The sequence below is a fragment of the Eurypyga helias genome, unplaced genomic scaffold (assembly GCF_000690775.1).
Source record: "Eurypyga helias isolate BGI_N326 unplaced genomic scaffold, ASM69077v1 scaffold4385, whole genome shotgun sequence".
Lineage (NCBI taxonomy): Eukaryota > Metazoa > Chordata > Aves > Eurypygiformes > Eurypygidae > Eurypyga > Eurypyga helias.
The window spans coordinates 341-17263 of NW_010253347.1; the positions used below are offsets into that span (position 1 = coordinate 341).

General features: G+C 42.1%; 1 protein-coding gene across 1 annotated transcript in view; it reads right to left on the reverse strand.

The window, feature by feature from the left end:
* Window positions 1–383: 383 nt before the first annotated feature.
* The window catches only part of LOC104510395 (mediator of RNA polymerase II transcription subunit 13-like), a gene marked incomplete at its 3' end in the record, with an annotated part of 98138 nt that continues 81598 nt past the window's right edge, over window positions 384–16923 (reverse strand). The window contains exons 10-17 of the mRNA XM_010152630.1: window positions 15349–16074; window positions 13988–14210; window positions 12924–13029; window positions 12402–12526; window positions 10509–10608; window positions 7054–7274; window positions 3735–3940; window positions 384–1330 (exon numbers count right to left, since the gene is read on the reverse strand). Coding sequence (XP_010150932.1) covers window positions 384–1330; window positions 3735–3940; window positions 7054–7274; window positions 10509–10608; window positions 12402–12526; window positions 12924–13029; window positions 13988–14210; window positions 15349–16074 — 2654 coding nt within the window. The remainder of the gene's footprint in view (window positions 1331–3734; window positions 3941–7053; window positions 7275–10508; window positions 10609–12401; window positions 12527–12923; window positions 13030–13987; window positions 14211–15348; window positions 16075–16923) is intronic.

The following is a 16923-nucleotide window of genomic DNA, read 5'->3' on the forward strand; positions in this document are numbered from 1 at the left end:
ATAGCTGATTATAAAATCACTTTGTTTTACCTTGGTGACACTTTCATACAGAGCAGTTCTTTTCTGCTTATACCCTTCTCCAAAAAAAGGGGCCCTAACTGTGCCCTCCCCTCAATACCTGAATTTGCTTGGTATCTCTGCTTCAGATTTGTGAACTTCCACAGATTATCTCACAATTTAGACCACACAGCCTAAGGGCAACTGGAATACTGGTACTTCAGATGTAAGTTATAAAGCTTTCAGATATCTGCTTTATTTCTAGAACATTTTTATGCATATCAGTTCCCACATAAACAGTAAGTGGCTCACGACTGGCATGTTTCAGATGAATCTACAGAGGCAAAAAAAATTCAGAGGGAAAACCCCTCTGTTCTGACCCATACCGTTGCTGTGAGGCCAAGAATGGACAGTGGCACTTCTTACGAGGGCTTCATCCACCTTCCCGCCGGTGGGGTTGTCCACATACTGCCTGCCTTGCTCAAGGGCATTGAAGCACTCTATCCAGGAGTCGTTACTGTCTGCCTGCAGCCTGTCGTAACTCCAGTTCGTACACGGGAGCGCCTGGCGGTTATTGGAGGACATATAATCCAAGCAGCTCAGCGATGTGAAGGGCTGTGTGTGCTGATTCTGGAGGAGGAGGAGGAGGCTCATTGGAGGTTCCTGGGTCCTTCGAGCTCCCTCTCCCATCTGAGAGAGCACATTGCTTTGACATATCATCAGTCGTCTTTCCGCAGCTTGGCCAATGTCTGAGGTCTTGCCAAAAATGTCCAGCTCATCCTCAATGAAGAGCCCGGAGTTGTAACCTAATTTGCGGTTCATAATGGCGCTAAAGCCACAGGTGCAACGGTACTGATCCTCGTTGGATGAATCTGGGATGTAGAGCCCAACGTCCGCACCTTTAATGTTCATATTACAGGCGCATATACAACAGCTGTCGAAGTTACGGTCTTTGAAGATGTTCAACACGGAGTCCGAAAGAATCAGGGTGACGTACAGGCTGTGGGCTTCTGGGATCGGCTGGACGGTGGCTGGCTCCACGGAATTAAGCGGCCGTGTCGTAGACGGGGTAGAAGCAGGTGAACCTTGATCTGTGCTGTCGTATTTTACAGATCCTTGACCACTCGCAGTGCCCCCGCCTCTAGGAGTCCTTGGGGTCCTGGGGGTGCGTGGGGTAGGGACAGAGAAGCGGGGAGTTGCTGGTGACGGCAGAACTCCTGCTCCGCTGTTGCTGGCCGGAGCAGCGCTATTTAGCGTCACTGGTGTATTCATCTGAGGAGTGTTCATCTGAAGATAGTCTTGGTCAGCCAAACTCCCCACACTAGGCACATTGCTACAAGAAATACATGAAAAACAGAGTCAAATCCATCAAACTGACTGGCTGCCGAGACTGATGTTGTCAAAACTTATCTCTAAATACCAGGAGATGGTGAAAATGAAAGGACTGTGAAACTCTAGCAAAGAAAGAGCACCTTCAGCTGTTCTGCTCATAACCATTTACTCATTTCCCTAACTAAAATCGTAATTCCGATCACGAACACTCTTGTTTCCTATCAGTGTAACAAAAAGGTATCTCTCAGGCACTCAGCCCTCTCTTAAAAATTATTCCCATGGCCTAAAACTGAAATGCTCTTAAGAAGAATCTCCAGAAAAATGATGAAGTTAAGGTTTTAGGATAGTTGTAGCTCTCTGCGGAGAAGAGAAAGAATTGTAGCTGTTTCAAACCCCATTATCTGGAAAGAGACACACATTAGTGGGAATGAAGGAAATAATGTCGGAGGCATAGAAAGCTTATGTTATTTCAGAAACCATCACTTCAGACGTTGTGCACGTGGCACTGCCATAGGACGTTGCCTCTTGGTGGTAGGCAACTGGTAATGGTACGTGAGATACTGTAAATGCAAATACGCACTTAGGACTACGCAGCCGCGAGCACAGCGTGACACGCCCCGTTCAAACACTTAGTCCAGTAAAGCTAAGAGTCGTTTTTGGGTCATCTCCTGTCATGACTGGGTTTTACTACTGTTTTTTTTCATTTTCTGCCAAAATTAAGTGACCCAAGAACAGACTGTACACTCCTGTGAGATATCTTCTCCCTGCAATGACTCATTTTATCAAGGAACAGCTAATATGGGGACAACCAAAAGAGTAAGATCCACCTAACTTTCCTCTGTGCGAGTTGCTAGTAAGCTGCTCGCTTTTCCTGAAATTTGTCTTTACGTATTAGGTCGGGGAAAAAGCGTAAGAACTCAGTGAGCCTCTTGATAAAGGAGGAGAAACAGGTTTTTTTAATGTCTGTCTGTTCTTACTGTGTATGTTGTGTGTTATTTAAAAGGAGTAGTATTTTAATGCTCACATACTGTTAGTGATGGGAAAAGGAAAATAATGAAGATTTTATTCCTCGGAATCATTTTATTAACCTGAACTGATGTGTGTCCAACTCAAAGCAAGAGAAGGAAAAGAATGAACCAAGGTTTGGAGGAGCTGTGAGTCTGAAGCACACTGAATGCCTCAGACTAATAAGAAAAGGTGACCTAGAAACCTTGATTGGCAATCACCACTCCGTCGGAAGCCCGCAGTAATCATCTTTGCTCTAATTGGATTATATTGAAAATGAAAGGGGTTTTTTTCCCCAACAAATACCTGAAATTAATAACCAGCTCAGGTCTGCTGAATCAGTTACTATTATTAAAAAAACTGAGAATTAAATTGCTCCCTAGGCACTATCAAGGGTTTACAATTTCTTTTTTGCAATTCTTTTGAGAACACCGAAGGATCCTTTGGAGCTGGCAAAGGACCGATTTAAAGGATTTGCAGACTGATTTAAAGATACAAGCTACCTCCTCTAGAAACAAACGCAGTGCAGTAGGAGACCTTTGTACTATTATGATGTCTTTTAAGAGGTTTTATGAATTTAATGGTGCAAATTCTTTATAGGTTTCAAAATCTCCAGCAAGGAATTTCTTCCATAGACTTGTAATCTGTGAGAACTGACTAAGGAATACAAGCTTTTAAATTTAATAGCAGTCTTTGCTTATAGGTCACAGCGCTCTCATGCTCAAGAGAGGCTTGGCATCCTTCCTTTCAGTAGTCAGAAGGGGAGGACAGCATATATCTGATCAGCATCTGTCTGATGAGCAGCTCCGTATGTGACCCATTCCGGTTAAATCACACAAACACAAGAGCTAATGGGAGAACATGGAGAAGAGAGCTGTCACAGGCCTACTCAAAGCGTTAAGAGCCCTCAGAAGGCAAACCAGTATCATCAGGCCCAGATATCATCAGACTGAAGCTCAAACTGAATACCCAAGAACAAACAAATGGCCTCTAACTGTAGGCTAGAGAACTGAAATGGGAGGACAGAGATGCGAGAGGTTAAGTGCATTAATTTTATTCCCTAACACTGCTCTATGACGAATTACTGTATTTTCCTGTATCAGAAGTTGCAATTAATTCAAGTGCCACATGTTCCTGTTCTTCTAAAAGCGCTGAGAGTGTAGTAGACACATCCTGTAACAACACCGATTTCCAAAAGCTGCTTTTAATTCAAACGTTCCTTCTGTCAGAACTGTTTTGAACTAAGACAGTGACAAATTTAAAAGGTTTAAAATATATTTGCAGGATATTTTGTGGTTCGGGTGCATAGTAAAGCACTGCCAACTTATGCAAACATTTCAATTAACAGACCATTTTAGATACGGGCACGACAAACTAATATCCTACAAGACTGTACTTACTTGTAGCCATCTCTAATGAAAGTGGCTGCAGGCGGCAGAGGAAGTTGTTCAATTTTAGGAGGAACAGCCCAAGAAGGCCTGAAAATGCAGGCATCTGGTATCTTCAGAGGTAGGAGGCACTGACTTGGCAGTATCTTCAGTGGAGCAAATACAGAGGAGCCCACAAAAGGTTGAAATGATGGAACTTTGTGCACATACGAAAAATCCTGTAACATCCAAGTGGCATTGTTTACAACAATACAATGAAGTTGCTCTTTACAGTTAGATCTTTATTTTTAATTAAAACCTATTGTACTGTTTAAATGCTCTACAACTGCACTTATTTCCAAAATGAAGTATATTTATTCATTCTACCAGACATTCAAGAGCAGTTCCTTCAAGGAAACTCAGCTGAGGCTCCTTGTTCCACCGAGGTGCTATACAACAATAATGCCAGTAGATTTCACCATTAGATTAGACTCATTTAAGACAAGCTATGTCTGAGACGTGAACAGAGTACTATGAAATTTTCATACTACCTAACTTTAAGCACCTAATAAGGCACTTAAAAGATGGATCTTTGCAAGATTTCTATACTGACAATGGAGAGAGAGGCTGAGTCATAGTGCGAAGAGACCTTAGGGGCCTTACATCAGCCTCTCTGAATAACCCCCACGTTGGGGATTAATACAATCCAAGTGCTAACAGTGGACATTTTACACATGCCAAATATTAAATCTAAATGTAGTATTAAGTATATATGCACTCGAGTAAACATAGTATTAAATATAAAACTGGACTTTCATTGACTGTCATGTTTGTTTGCAGCGAATGATGACAAGAACTTCAGCCAGAGTTTCTAGAGCTATTCCAAGTTTCTCTCAGAAGAAAAGAGCTAGTCCTTTTGAGGCACTACTGCGAAATAAAAATCATTATTAAAACAATAACAGTAGTCTCTCTCAGAATTTCAGCATTTAGCATCCCATGAGATCTTGCACCTTGTAAAGCATTGAGAGATGAGCAATGTGTGGATTTCTATCTCCAGCTGCTGAACACTCAGCACAGGAAAGCTACTTACATGTTCTCAAAATGATTAGCAATGGGTCTAGGTGCTTGTTTCCCCACGGGTGTACATGAGCAGGTGTGACACACTTAAAAGCACGTAAACTGTGCTGTTGGAAATGTTATCAGCCAGAATTAAAACCTGTATTTTCATATTCCTAAAACGGTTGTGAGGGAGATTAAAATATCTTCAGTATCAATGACACCCTAAAAATCTGTTCCCACTCAAAAACTTCCAGCTCAACAAATTCCAATGCAGTTTTCCTTTCCAGGCCCAAATTATCCTAGTCTTAAGCAAGTGGTTACTGCACAAAGAGGAGAAAAAACCCAACAAGGTCTGTGGCAAGGCAGTCTTACAAACCTTAAAAAACCAACTTCCATAACGGTGTAAAACTGACAGTTACAGGAGCTGTACAAGGCGGGTGGACAACCGTACTTCAGCAAAGCTTCTCGGAAGATGCTTTTCCTCATCACGCCTCAAGCTATGAAGTTAGGGTGGATGGAAGAAGAGGCCTTGCAGACTTGCCACAAACGCCTAGCTTGCCAGGGGGTTAACCGTCTTCACGAGGGGCACGCTGCCGATCCTTACACTCTGCAAAGTCTCTCCTTCTCAGCAGAGCTGTTTGTAAAAGTTCTCTACCAGCTCAGCCCCTTCTCTCCAGTTTGCAGCCCTGTGAGCTGGCAGCTCCTGGGTCTGCCCAGACACACTTGATCCTTATGGAGACATAATCCCAGAATGCAACGAGCTGTCTCACTGCCCCGGGGACAGGGACTTCCTGTCCCACGGACAAAAATGAATGATCCCATGGGGAAAGCCAACCTGTGGCTGGCCCGTGCTCCACTTCAGTCTGCCTAAGGTATACAACTTCTGCCATGCAGGAAAAACTGCTAATTCATAGCTACATCATTTACACTAACATAAATTTGTATATGGGTGTTCTCATATTGATACACGGCCACTTCTTGTCCATGCAACTGCAAGCGCTGTACCTTTCCGTGTATAGCTAGCGCTCTCAGCAATGCAGATGACTAAAAATAAGCCTTCAGTTAATTCCAGCATTCACAGGAGCACAAAGTGAGGGAGAAGGAGGAAAGAAATGGCCGCTGAAATAGAAGGAACAGGCTGTGGCAGATTAGGGGCAGGGCGGACCTGAAGGAGAATAAGCAGGCTACAAAATCAAGGGTTGGGGACTACCAGGAAGGTAAGAGTTGTAGTGTGTGTCTCCCTTTTTATTACCTGTGTACAAATGAGCTTGCTGCAGAACAGGCGATGAGTATTTCCACAAGGAAACGTGCATTCTTAAATTACAAAACCCCTCAGGCTGTACGCATGGAAATATGGTAACAACTTCTGACAAAAGTGACAACAATCGGCCCCAAAAGTTAAGTAATGCAGAATACACACAAGCAGGCAGAATGGTTTTTTTAACATACCTCTTAACCTGTGCTAAAGATGGAAGAATGAAATACAAATCGATGTACACTAGGTGCTTATGTCAAGTCCTTTTATGTGATGCTATGGAAAAATGGATACATCTTGATATGTAAAGTCGGGGAGGTGAGTACTAGTACCCAGCAGCAGAGTCCCCATTTAAAAATAGTTCTTTACTCAGATACACTATAGGACTCAATATAGGAGGAACTATGTGACATTACCTGACCTGTGTTATACAGAAAGTCAGATAAGAATGGTCCCATCTGGCCTTAAAACTTGTGAAGTAACATCAGCTGAAGAAGAAACAGAGCAAGTTCAACCCCTGGGCTTTCTCAGAGCTTTTCAACCCTAACCAAAAAAGGCAACATTTCAGAGAGAAAAAGGCAGCCTTTCTACATGCATGATTTTATCCTAGCTGCATCCCCCGAGACTGGCAGCAAGGAGTGGCTATACATAAAAGGTGCTACAGAAAAATTATCTGAAGAAATAAATCATTTAACAGCTACTTAGTCACAAGCATGATGCTTTTTCAAATACGTACATTCTTTCTGTTAGACATAGGGCTCATTTCACATAGAATATTGTTTCCTGAGAACATCCAAAAACATTACAAACATAAAATTACGAGAAGAAAAATACCTACAGTTAAAAATCAGGGAAACAATTAAAAAGCTTTTTTATCAGAGAAGAATTTTTTTTCCAACTAAAGGCTGACATGTACTTTATATGGATCCATTCACATTTGTTAAAGTAGACCGCTACACACACTACATGTGACTTGCTTATAAAAATCACAACATACATAGATGGGATTATAAAAATGCCACGTCTTCGGCATGTTACCTTAATTTCTTCAGGTTTAGGGCTACCTAATCCATCTTCCACCTCCATTTTAAACTCAGCAAGCTGTGTGGGAACCATGTTGACCATGGGACTTTCCATCATTCCCAAGGTAGTCACGGTCTCTGAACTTATTCCATCTTTGTAACTCATTACCGGGGAGAAGGCAGGGTGTTGTTCTAAAGAAGGTGGTGTTGGGAACATCCTTTGGAGATCTGCCACAGCTAAATGAGATGAAATAATGCACTGTTAATCATTAAAATATAAATGTTCAAGGAAATCCAGTAAAACAGAAGAGGCCAACTCAGTACTAGCTCAGTTAGAACCTTCCAAAGATTCGACCGACTTACTGACGCCGTACATAATCTAGACAAAATTTAACTTTTAGGGATAAATTCCAAAAACTCCTAGGGATACTTTCCAAGCTTACTGTTGTTCAGCAGAAACAACAAAGTGGTAGATACACAAATTCAATGTACAATTTACCAGCACCAACAAAATATTTCATAACAGCAGAGACTAACTGACATCAATGCCAAGTTCACCCCAGCAACTGTTACTAAGGAGATGCAGAGTGGCTTCATCCCTTTCTTAGAGCTGATACCCAGCCCTGCAATGGGAGGCTGTTGGAATTAGTGAGCACTTAGCTGCATTTTTCCACTGACATACTGTCATTGTAGTCTCATTTGGTCCATGGCGACACAACTGCTGAGGAGAAGGCAGGCTACTGTTGCTAACACAAACACACGCAATTTTGCTTAAGAATCAGACTGCCAGGCATCCAAAAGTGACAAGCGTCAGGGGAAGCCACAAAATTATCATTTTGCATCACAAGACGTTAAGCCAGGAAAATCTCTAAATTACTTCTCAGTAAATGAACGCAATGTAATCATCCATCATGTATTTTTCTTATTCAAGCAAAACAAAAAACCCAACAAAAATGCTTTAAAAAGTGTAACGTGATAGAACAAAAATCAGAACAGAGTCTTATATTTTCTTCCCAGCTACACTCCTTCTCCTTCCAGCTACTGGCTTCCATATCTATTTTACTTAAAATTCAGAATACATGCTATCTTTCCCTGACCTGAGTTAGCACAGACATTCTCTGGACATAGCCATCATGCTGGTGAATTCGTTGTTAAAAGACTCTAATTAGAGAAGGGTGAATTCCCATAGGTATCTCTTCTTAAGTACTTTTTCTGGCAGACTAAATGCCCAATTCTACTTCCATTCCCAAACACACATCCAACCCAAGTTGACAGGACACAAGGACATACTTCAGTTAGTAAGTTTTGCAGCCTAAAGATTATGAAAAATTCATGAATAAATACAGATGGACTTCTGACTGGTAAACACTGTGTTGTGGAAATCCAAATTGGTGAAACATAGTACTGCTTTAAAAAACTCATTGAAAAAGGCAGAAATAAAGGATGGAATTAAAATGTATATATATTATATGAATACATACACCAGCAGTACATTTTTTGTAGGATGCTGAAACATCAAGCTCTGTCTCCACTGTGCCTTAACAGAGCCCAAACCTGAATTTCATTCTTTTGTGCCCAGAGATAAGACAGCCAGTCTATTTAAGTTTTTAGACAAAGTGAAACAACTCAAATAGTCCTCTCAGAATGTAGTTCTGTGGTAATAAGAGTCAAAGCTGAACCCAAGGCCTTTCACAACCCGGAGAAGTGAAGTAAACAATGGGCTATGAATTATCGCCACTCACCGCACCCTTTTTCTTCCCCCCCTCCTTTTTCAGTCTTTGAATTAAAAATGTAAAAGACCTTAGTCTTGTCCTGATACGGGATAAATAAATGTTGAAAACATGTTCAGTAGAATGGAAAAAACTATTTTCCACTCAACACTAGGATGAAATATGATCTTCAGGATGTCAGCTGGATTAGCTACTGCCTGTTTTTCAGCAACGAGAAGTGCGCTTTAGGAACTGGAGCAAGGGGACAGGAAGGAAGGTTAAAGTGAAATGCAGTCGGTAGGATGTTATTGTGATGTACAAGGCATGTCAGTCCCCTACAGACACTGCTGTGCCCTGGCAGCTGGTGTCAAGGGGCAGCTACAAACCAGAAGTAGAGTACATCTATTCATTTCGTAACACCCTGTAGTATACCACGTATTCCTACATTCAAGCTCACTCCAGTTAGCAAAATTCTGCAGTGCAGATTCATTAAAAAGTTTAATTACAAAAAATCCCCCAACCCTACAGCAACAGGCTAACGATCATCATTCATTTTCATGTGTGTCATGCTTGAAAAAGCTTTGCATATTTTAAAACGCTATGGATCAACTAAACCTGTCAAAATCCAATCGCTGTATACTTCAGACTTCTACATTTGAGTAAATCAGAACAGCTTTTATGGGTCCATAAAACTCTGACTCATCTCCTTCAGACTGTTTTTTTTTCTTCTCCTCAATTTGTTCTCATTACCAGCTAAAGTTAATGAGAAGGCATTAAAGAATGATTTGCAGAGAGATGTGATTTCTGCTTATAGCAGCCACAAAAATCAAACATTCTTCCTCCTCACCACTAAGTCATTTGTAATTCATTGTGCGATTGGTTAGTATTATACCAAAATTCTCACCTACCTCCTCTCACACATACATACACACATTTCTCTTTCATCTCAAGAGACATGTCACCTACATAAATAATGCCAGAAAGCCCACATATCTCAAAGAGTAAAAGTTATCATTCCCAATAGCTGTTGGCACAGTCCTTAAAAAAAGCCCTCTCGTTTTCACCTCCGATTCATACATTTTCTGCCTACTAAATTTCAATTGTTTCCTGCACCCCTAAAGCCTTCCTTGTACGTGTAGCGAGTGCCTGCAGAAGCACCACTTCTGCCACAACCGTCTGTGAAAGGTTTACAATGTGTCCTCAGTTGGAACCCAGTTCTTCCATTTTAATCACGCACTGCCAGATCCAGATTAAACCCTGAAGGTGATTTTAGTCAGAATTTGTCATGTGCTGAATGCAAATTTCTTCCAAGACAGGATGCAACATAACGGCCAACTGGTAAGTCACAGCTTTAAATTCTTCAAATTCTTTAAAAAGAAGGAAGATTTATGTTTAAAGAGGAACATCTTAATGGTGTGACTGAGATTAAATAATGAACTGAGCGTAGAGGGGAGAGCTTCTAAATGGAGATTTGTAACAAATCCCTTCTACACTGCCAATCTGAGACAATCATGTCAAAAGAAGAGCATTTCAGATCTCAGTAGCCACGTTAAAAATATATGTCTATGTTACCATCCACTGTTTTCATTAAAATCTGCAAATCCTCTTTTAATATTGGCATCTGTTAATCACAGACAAAAGCAGCACACTACGTCTTAAGTCCTGAAAAAGTGACATTATAAGCCTCCTACAAAAAGGCAGTACAGTAGCTGCAGGGAGATTTCAGCTGTCAACAAAGTGGTAACCAGTCGCTGCTCCTTACTTGGTGGGTAGGGTACTGCTGTCCTACCATCCTTCCCCACAGGGCGTTCCTCAGACCCTACCGCGGGCATTTTCGATGACCGAAGAGCTGGTGATACAGCCTAAAAGCAGAATAACCACACACATTAAAAATATACACAATGCATATACATAAACAGACATAATATTAGAATTCATAAGGTATTAAAAATTCTGAAAATTCTCTGAATGAGATTTCACGAGAAAAAAAGAAGTGTGCTTTTCTCCTCTCCCACCTGCTTCCACCAAGGAGTCTGGATTTCTTGTTCCTCTTTTAACACTAAAACAAAAAGGTCCATGGGGTATTTGCTTGTGTATACACACACACCCCCCAAAGATACATACAAGCACATGTATTGAGGGCTGGAGCCCCTCTGCCATGGGGACAGGCTGGGAGAGTTGGGCTTGTTCAGTCTGGAGAAGAGAACGCTCCGGGGAGACCTCACTGCAGCTTTCCAGTACCTGAAGGGGCTACAAGGAAGCTGGGGGGGACTTTTTACAAGAGCCTGTAGTGACAGGACAAGGGGTAACGGGTTTGAATTGAAAGTGGGGAGGTTTAGATTAGATATCAGGAAGAAGTTCTTCCTGGAGAGGGTGGGGAGGCACTGGGACAGGTTGCCCAGAGAAGCTGTGGATGCCCCATCCCTGGAAGTGTCCAAGGCCAGGCTGGATGTGGCTTTGAGCAACCTGGTCTAGTGGAAGGTGTCCCTGCCCATGGCAGGGGGGTTGGAACTGGATGGTCTTTAAGGTCCCTTCCAACCCAAACCATTCTGTGATTCTGTGATCTATATACACATATTTTATCAAAAATGTTATCACTAGCACTGAGCTCAAAATTAATGTGACTATTCTATTTGCTCCATGTTTGGACCACTCTGCGAGAACAATGAGAATACAACACTGAAAGTCAGAATGCCACAGTCTGCTGCAGGAACAGCTCGACACATGCAACTCTTAAGACAAGAAGAATATTACGTCTGTCCAGGCCAACTTCACGGAAAAAGGTAGTATTTTATTTTGAAAGAACAGTCCTCTAGTAGATTTGTATACTAACTGCAAAATCTGAAGTGCAGTTTGTGTGGAACCACAGAACAGGTAGAAGTGGTAAGTAAATTGGGGCACTAGAAAAATACTGCCAAGGACCAGACATTAGAGTTTTAAACCCTATTACCTACCATCGATTGGTTTAGGATCACCTTCTGTATCACTATGGCTATGTTGGATTAAGCTTAAAATAGTAATTATTCATATTTTTGCCTTCCTTGATTTTTTCCCCAAGTAATTGATGTAAATCTTCTTTTCCTTTTGTATTTCCTAATATTCAGCAACTATTCCTCTTTGCACTGAAATAAATTGCTTGTAGGAAAGGAAGAAACATGTTTCCGAGAATTACGGAAATTCGGGAAGGTTGAATTTATTTTTCTTTGGGCAGCTTCTCACACAAGGTAAAAGAAAAACCACCAGTTAATGAAACCAGGATCTTTTCCATAACCCTCAAACAAACACAAAGTACTGGCAAAACCCCAGGATGTGAAACTAGATGTAGCGCGTTTATAAAGCGCCGACACCGCCGTTCCCCCGGAAGCGCTGCGTTCGTCCAGCCGCTCTACGCAGGACTGAGTCAGCAAGTTGTATACGCCTTCCCCTCACGACTGAAAAACCATCAGACAACACAAGCTTTGATGTTACTTACGTGATCTCCTAATATTCCTGACTTACACACACTGGTGATTCCTCTCTTTGCTAGTTAAAATCCAAGCCTACCTGGAAACTCTCCTATCTATTAGGGATAATTGCTCCCCACTAGGATTCCACCCTCCTCCTATTTTGGGCCAAGGTTTAAGTCTACAGAACACTCAGTCCTACAAAGACTTACACCAAGCTCATCTTCGTCTGAATTATCAAAGATGTTATCTAGATCATGAAGCGATGGAGCCAGATCCGTCACCTGTGTGAGGCTACCAGAGCCTACTCGGCCTGCAGCACTGTCCTGCCGAGTATCTATCAGAAAGAAAGGGAAAAACACATGAAAAATGGGAGCAAGGTTAAGAAACACAAAAATTTTCAATTTTACTTCTCACACTAAACCGGGGACAAGTAAGAATCACTGGGGCTCCTTTTCTATGATGCAGCCTGGAAACAGCCTTGGAGTCCAGCTTTAAGCAAGCACCGATACCCAGTCAGGAAAGAATCAAGGTAGCTACTGCTCAATGTCAGTATTCTAAAAAATCATATAAAATTATGCTGTTATAAGAAGGACGAGCAGAAACAAGTTCAGGAGCTGCCTACAGCTCTCAAGTTACAGTAAAATTTTCAGCCTGTGATTTTTCCTTTCAGATTCTATTGCACGGCTTCGAGTAGTTGTGCTTTGCAGAACAAGTTAAAGACCCTTACTCACCAGTCTTGGGAGCAGAACTGAAAATAGACATGGCATCTTTTCCTTCAGGAACTGGTGTAGAATGACCCGTTGTGGGGATTTCCTTGGTACCAATCCCATCTTCTGACTATACAAAAAGATCCAAGAGTTTTTAATGGATATTAATTTAAGCTACGTAGGAACAACTGCTTTGCTATGTCAGGCCAAACTCAAGGCTCTTGATTCAGCTTTGAGAAGTGAAAAACATTTTAAGAGGGGAAAAGAACACAGTTGTCTGCTCTACGTGCCAGGAAAAACGTGAAGTAACACCATGTGCTACTTGTGTCTTTGATAGCTAGTACAGACAATTAACCACCCCAACATCCCTAGAAAACCCATCTTGCAGAATTTGAAGCGTGGTGGCTACCCCTAAGAGAACAAATGAGTGAGCAGCCAGACAATGAAACAGCTCCATAACGAGTCAGGTCCTTGGGAAGTATCACGCATACAGGGGAGGTGATAACCAAAGAATGGGGATCAAACCGTTCTGTTTCCACATGGCAGAACAGCTCAAAGGAAACGTGCAAAGCAATACAGCGTCCCTGTCACAACTCCCTCAGCAGAAGGCTAGACTCATTTTGCCCAAGGGAAGGAGAAGAACCGTGGGCTGGAGAGATCTGAGCTTTGCAGTGAGGTTATATGTCAAGCTGAAGGAAGGAAGGAAAGGGGAAGGGGGGGGAAAACAAAGCGCCCAGCAAATTCTTTCATCCCTACAAGTGAATATAAGGCTCAAAATATTTTATTTCTTAGCTTAAATCTGGAACCTGCTGCTGGTCAGGCTGAATGTAAACAAACAAAGTATTCCCCGCAACAGCAGTGTTTTCATATACAAGGAGGATCAGAGGGATGCCAGCAAATACCAGTTTAAAAATATCACAGTGAAGTCAATTTTTTTCCTGTAAGCTGGTGCAGGAAAGAATACAGAATCTCTCTGGTTTTGATCTGTGGAGCAGGCTTGTGTCTTCCTGAGAGCTGTAGAGCAAATACTGCACTACTCTAAGTCCGACACGAGCATTCACGATAAAGACTCTGGAATTACACGTTACCTTGTTCTTTTTCAAAGGATCTTTCTCAGCCCCAAGTTTGCATTTTTTATTGCCAGTGAAGCTGTACTTTATATCACCATCTTCAAAAGTGTAAGGATCACTAGTGTCTCCCAAGCCTTCTCCAGGTTGCTGTATTAGAGGAAACGGCTCAAGATAGTTCAGTGTCTGCACTGGTTTCTGCTCTTCCAAAATTTTAAACCGTTTATTAGGTTGTGCTAAGAGCCTGAAAGTACAAATAAAAAAGCAAACAAAGCCATCATGAAACAAAACAAACATACCTTTTACAGCAAAGAAAAATAACAGCTCTTCAAACCCGCAGCTGTCACACACAAATACAGCCCATGTCCCACTCCATCCTCCTTGATCTAGCAGAAACATGTTTTTTCCTTGAATTTGCCCACATTTAGTATTAAACATCTTACTGTATTAAGAACTTCTACTTCGGGACAATAAAAAAAAAGAATTAATCTTGTCACTGTATAAATCAAAGCACTTTGAAGTACACATAACCCTTTCAGCCTACCAACTCCATTGTAATTACCAAAATCAATGCTGTCATCACTTAAAAGTTCTTCCTCAATCACTTTTAGTTTATATATTTTCATTAACTACGCTCTTTGGTACGTTTTCCATGGTACATGAATCCACGTTAAAAAAAAAGGAGCGAGCTAAAAATTCCTTACAATGCAGGTAGCCCGTGTTCTTTGCTAAGGAAGACACTATGTTAAACGTGGTTTTTCTAAAGCAACATTTGTAAGAGATTAGCATTTGCTCTTTGCTGTGTACAGCCCAGAGACACTGTTAGGATTTTCAGTTTCAATCCTACAGAGGCTGAAGTTAATAGTAAAGCTGCAAACTATTTCCAAATCTGACAGTGGGTTTACAAAAAAGCAGTATTATTGCACAATGTAGTATCAGCTACCACTTAAAGAAAGCACAGTACAGTGCAATTTTAAACCCACACCATTGGACAAACCACACTGAAGTGCCCCTACAGTGCCATGAACAGGATTTCACTCAAACCCAAGCATTTATGTAGCTGGCAGGTTGCATAACTACACACAGGTTTTCTTTTTTTAAATTATCCAAGGACATAAGCTTAATCAAACTCTTACCTTTGCTCAAATTACTGTGATACAGGTTCCACAGAGACTTAGCAGTTCTTGTGTGTCCAACAGAAAGCCAGCTGAGCAGATGTAAACATGTGACAACAGCACATTTCTATCTGGTACCTGACGTTACCACCAGCATACATCGCCTCTGACGTTATAGTGAAGCCTTCTACTCGTTCCCATTCCAACTGAAAGCAGTTTGGTCATGCTTACCATTAATAAATCCCCCAGAGCAGTGCTCACGCCTACCTTTTCAGTGCAGTGCTGTCCGAGTTGATTTCCATCTTGGTATCGTATCTCTCGCAGGGAAGATCGGGCGGCCGGAACTCTGGATCATCACTGCATGGGACGCTGTATGTCCTCCACATGTCGAGCGACTCGCTGTTCTGGACGATCCCACAGTACAACGCCGTCTCGCTGACCTCTGCCATCAGAGGCAACCTCTGCCCAACCAGGACTGTCCTATCGTCTAAGGTGGGCAACGGCTGGAGCTCCAGCCCACCGCCATAGAGTGCTGGGTTTACAGGAATGGACGGCGGGTCCAGGTTCTCTGCTTCCTGACCTCTCGGCTGGGGGCTAAGTGTGGGAGGCAGAGGGGAAGTAGGGGAATGGGGTGAATCCATAGGATTCATATTCATTTGCTTGCTTGGATTTCTAGCAGGTATAGATAGCGGCTTCTCGTATTTTCTGGAATTAGCGACTTCTAAAGAGGGCTCCCTTCCTGCTAACCCCCGTTTCTGCCCTGCTGCGTCCTGCTCCATGCACAGCTCCTCAGTCACAGAGGGCCGATGGTGAAACGGCATCATAGGCCTTTTTTGCAGTTTATCTCCTTTTTCCTGTCTCTCTGTTGTTTTGTGCTTTGAAGAGGCGGGAGGCGGCAATGATGCTGATGATGTTCCCACGCTGAATCCTGGCTGATTTATCGTTGGGGGACGGCTGGAGCCAGCAGCACAACGCTGTTTGAAAACCTTGTGCCTGAAAGCAGAGGCAGAAGCGAGTCACTGCGAGGTTTAGGCAGTTATCTGATCTAACTGAGAAAAAAACCCCAGCCCAAACCCCAGAGAAGCGCACTGAGAAAAATCTTATGTCTATTCCTGATCTTTAACAGGTTCTGCAACGGGAAGATGAGCTGGGCCAGGTCATTCAAGCCAGCACAGCTGCAGTTCCTCTAGCCTATAAAATGGAAAAATGTCGGTCTCCAGAAAACAGCATTCAGAGGCAAGATTAAATGTTTGTAAAAGCTTAGTACCGCTCAGATGGAAGGTAATACAACAACAAAATGCAGGCTACTGTTGTTTTCATTACCCCAAAGAAAGCCTTTGAAATAGCATGACCGCTGTGGGATACAGCGCTCTGCGCACTCCCGAGCATCTGTTAGAGAAGATACAGGTCGGGATTGTTTTAGTTATGTTGACAGGCGCCCTGCATGGCAGGATGCTTTCACGGCCGTTTCCTCCTCTGTATCAGGTGAGGAAAAATAAGTACAGCTCTAGTCCAAAACCAAAACAAAAAAAAAAAAGAAAAAAGAAAAAAGGAACGAGCAACTACCAAGTGATGAAGAGAACATGAATAAATATTTCAAAATATTCCAAACGAAAAGTGCAGTAACATCGAACTTATTACTGGCTTCGTATTTTAATATGGCTTTTTTCAATTCCAATATACAGTAGCTGAGACTGGGAAGCACAGGACTGAATTTCAGTGTTTCAGGTACTGGCAAACAGTATTTTCATCATACAGCTGATGGTTAACAGGGACGTGTAGCTCTGTCCGTATTTTTATTGGCCTTTTTTGTTGTTTGGGGTTTTTTGTTCAGTTGTTTGG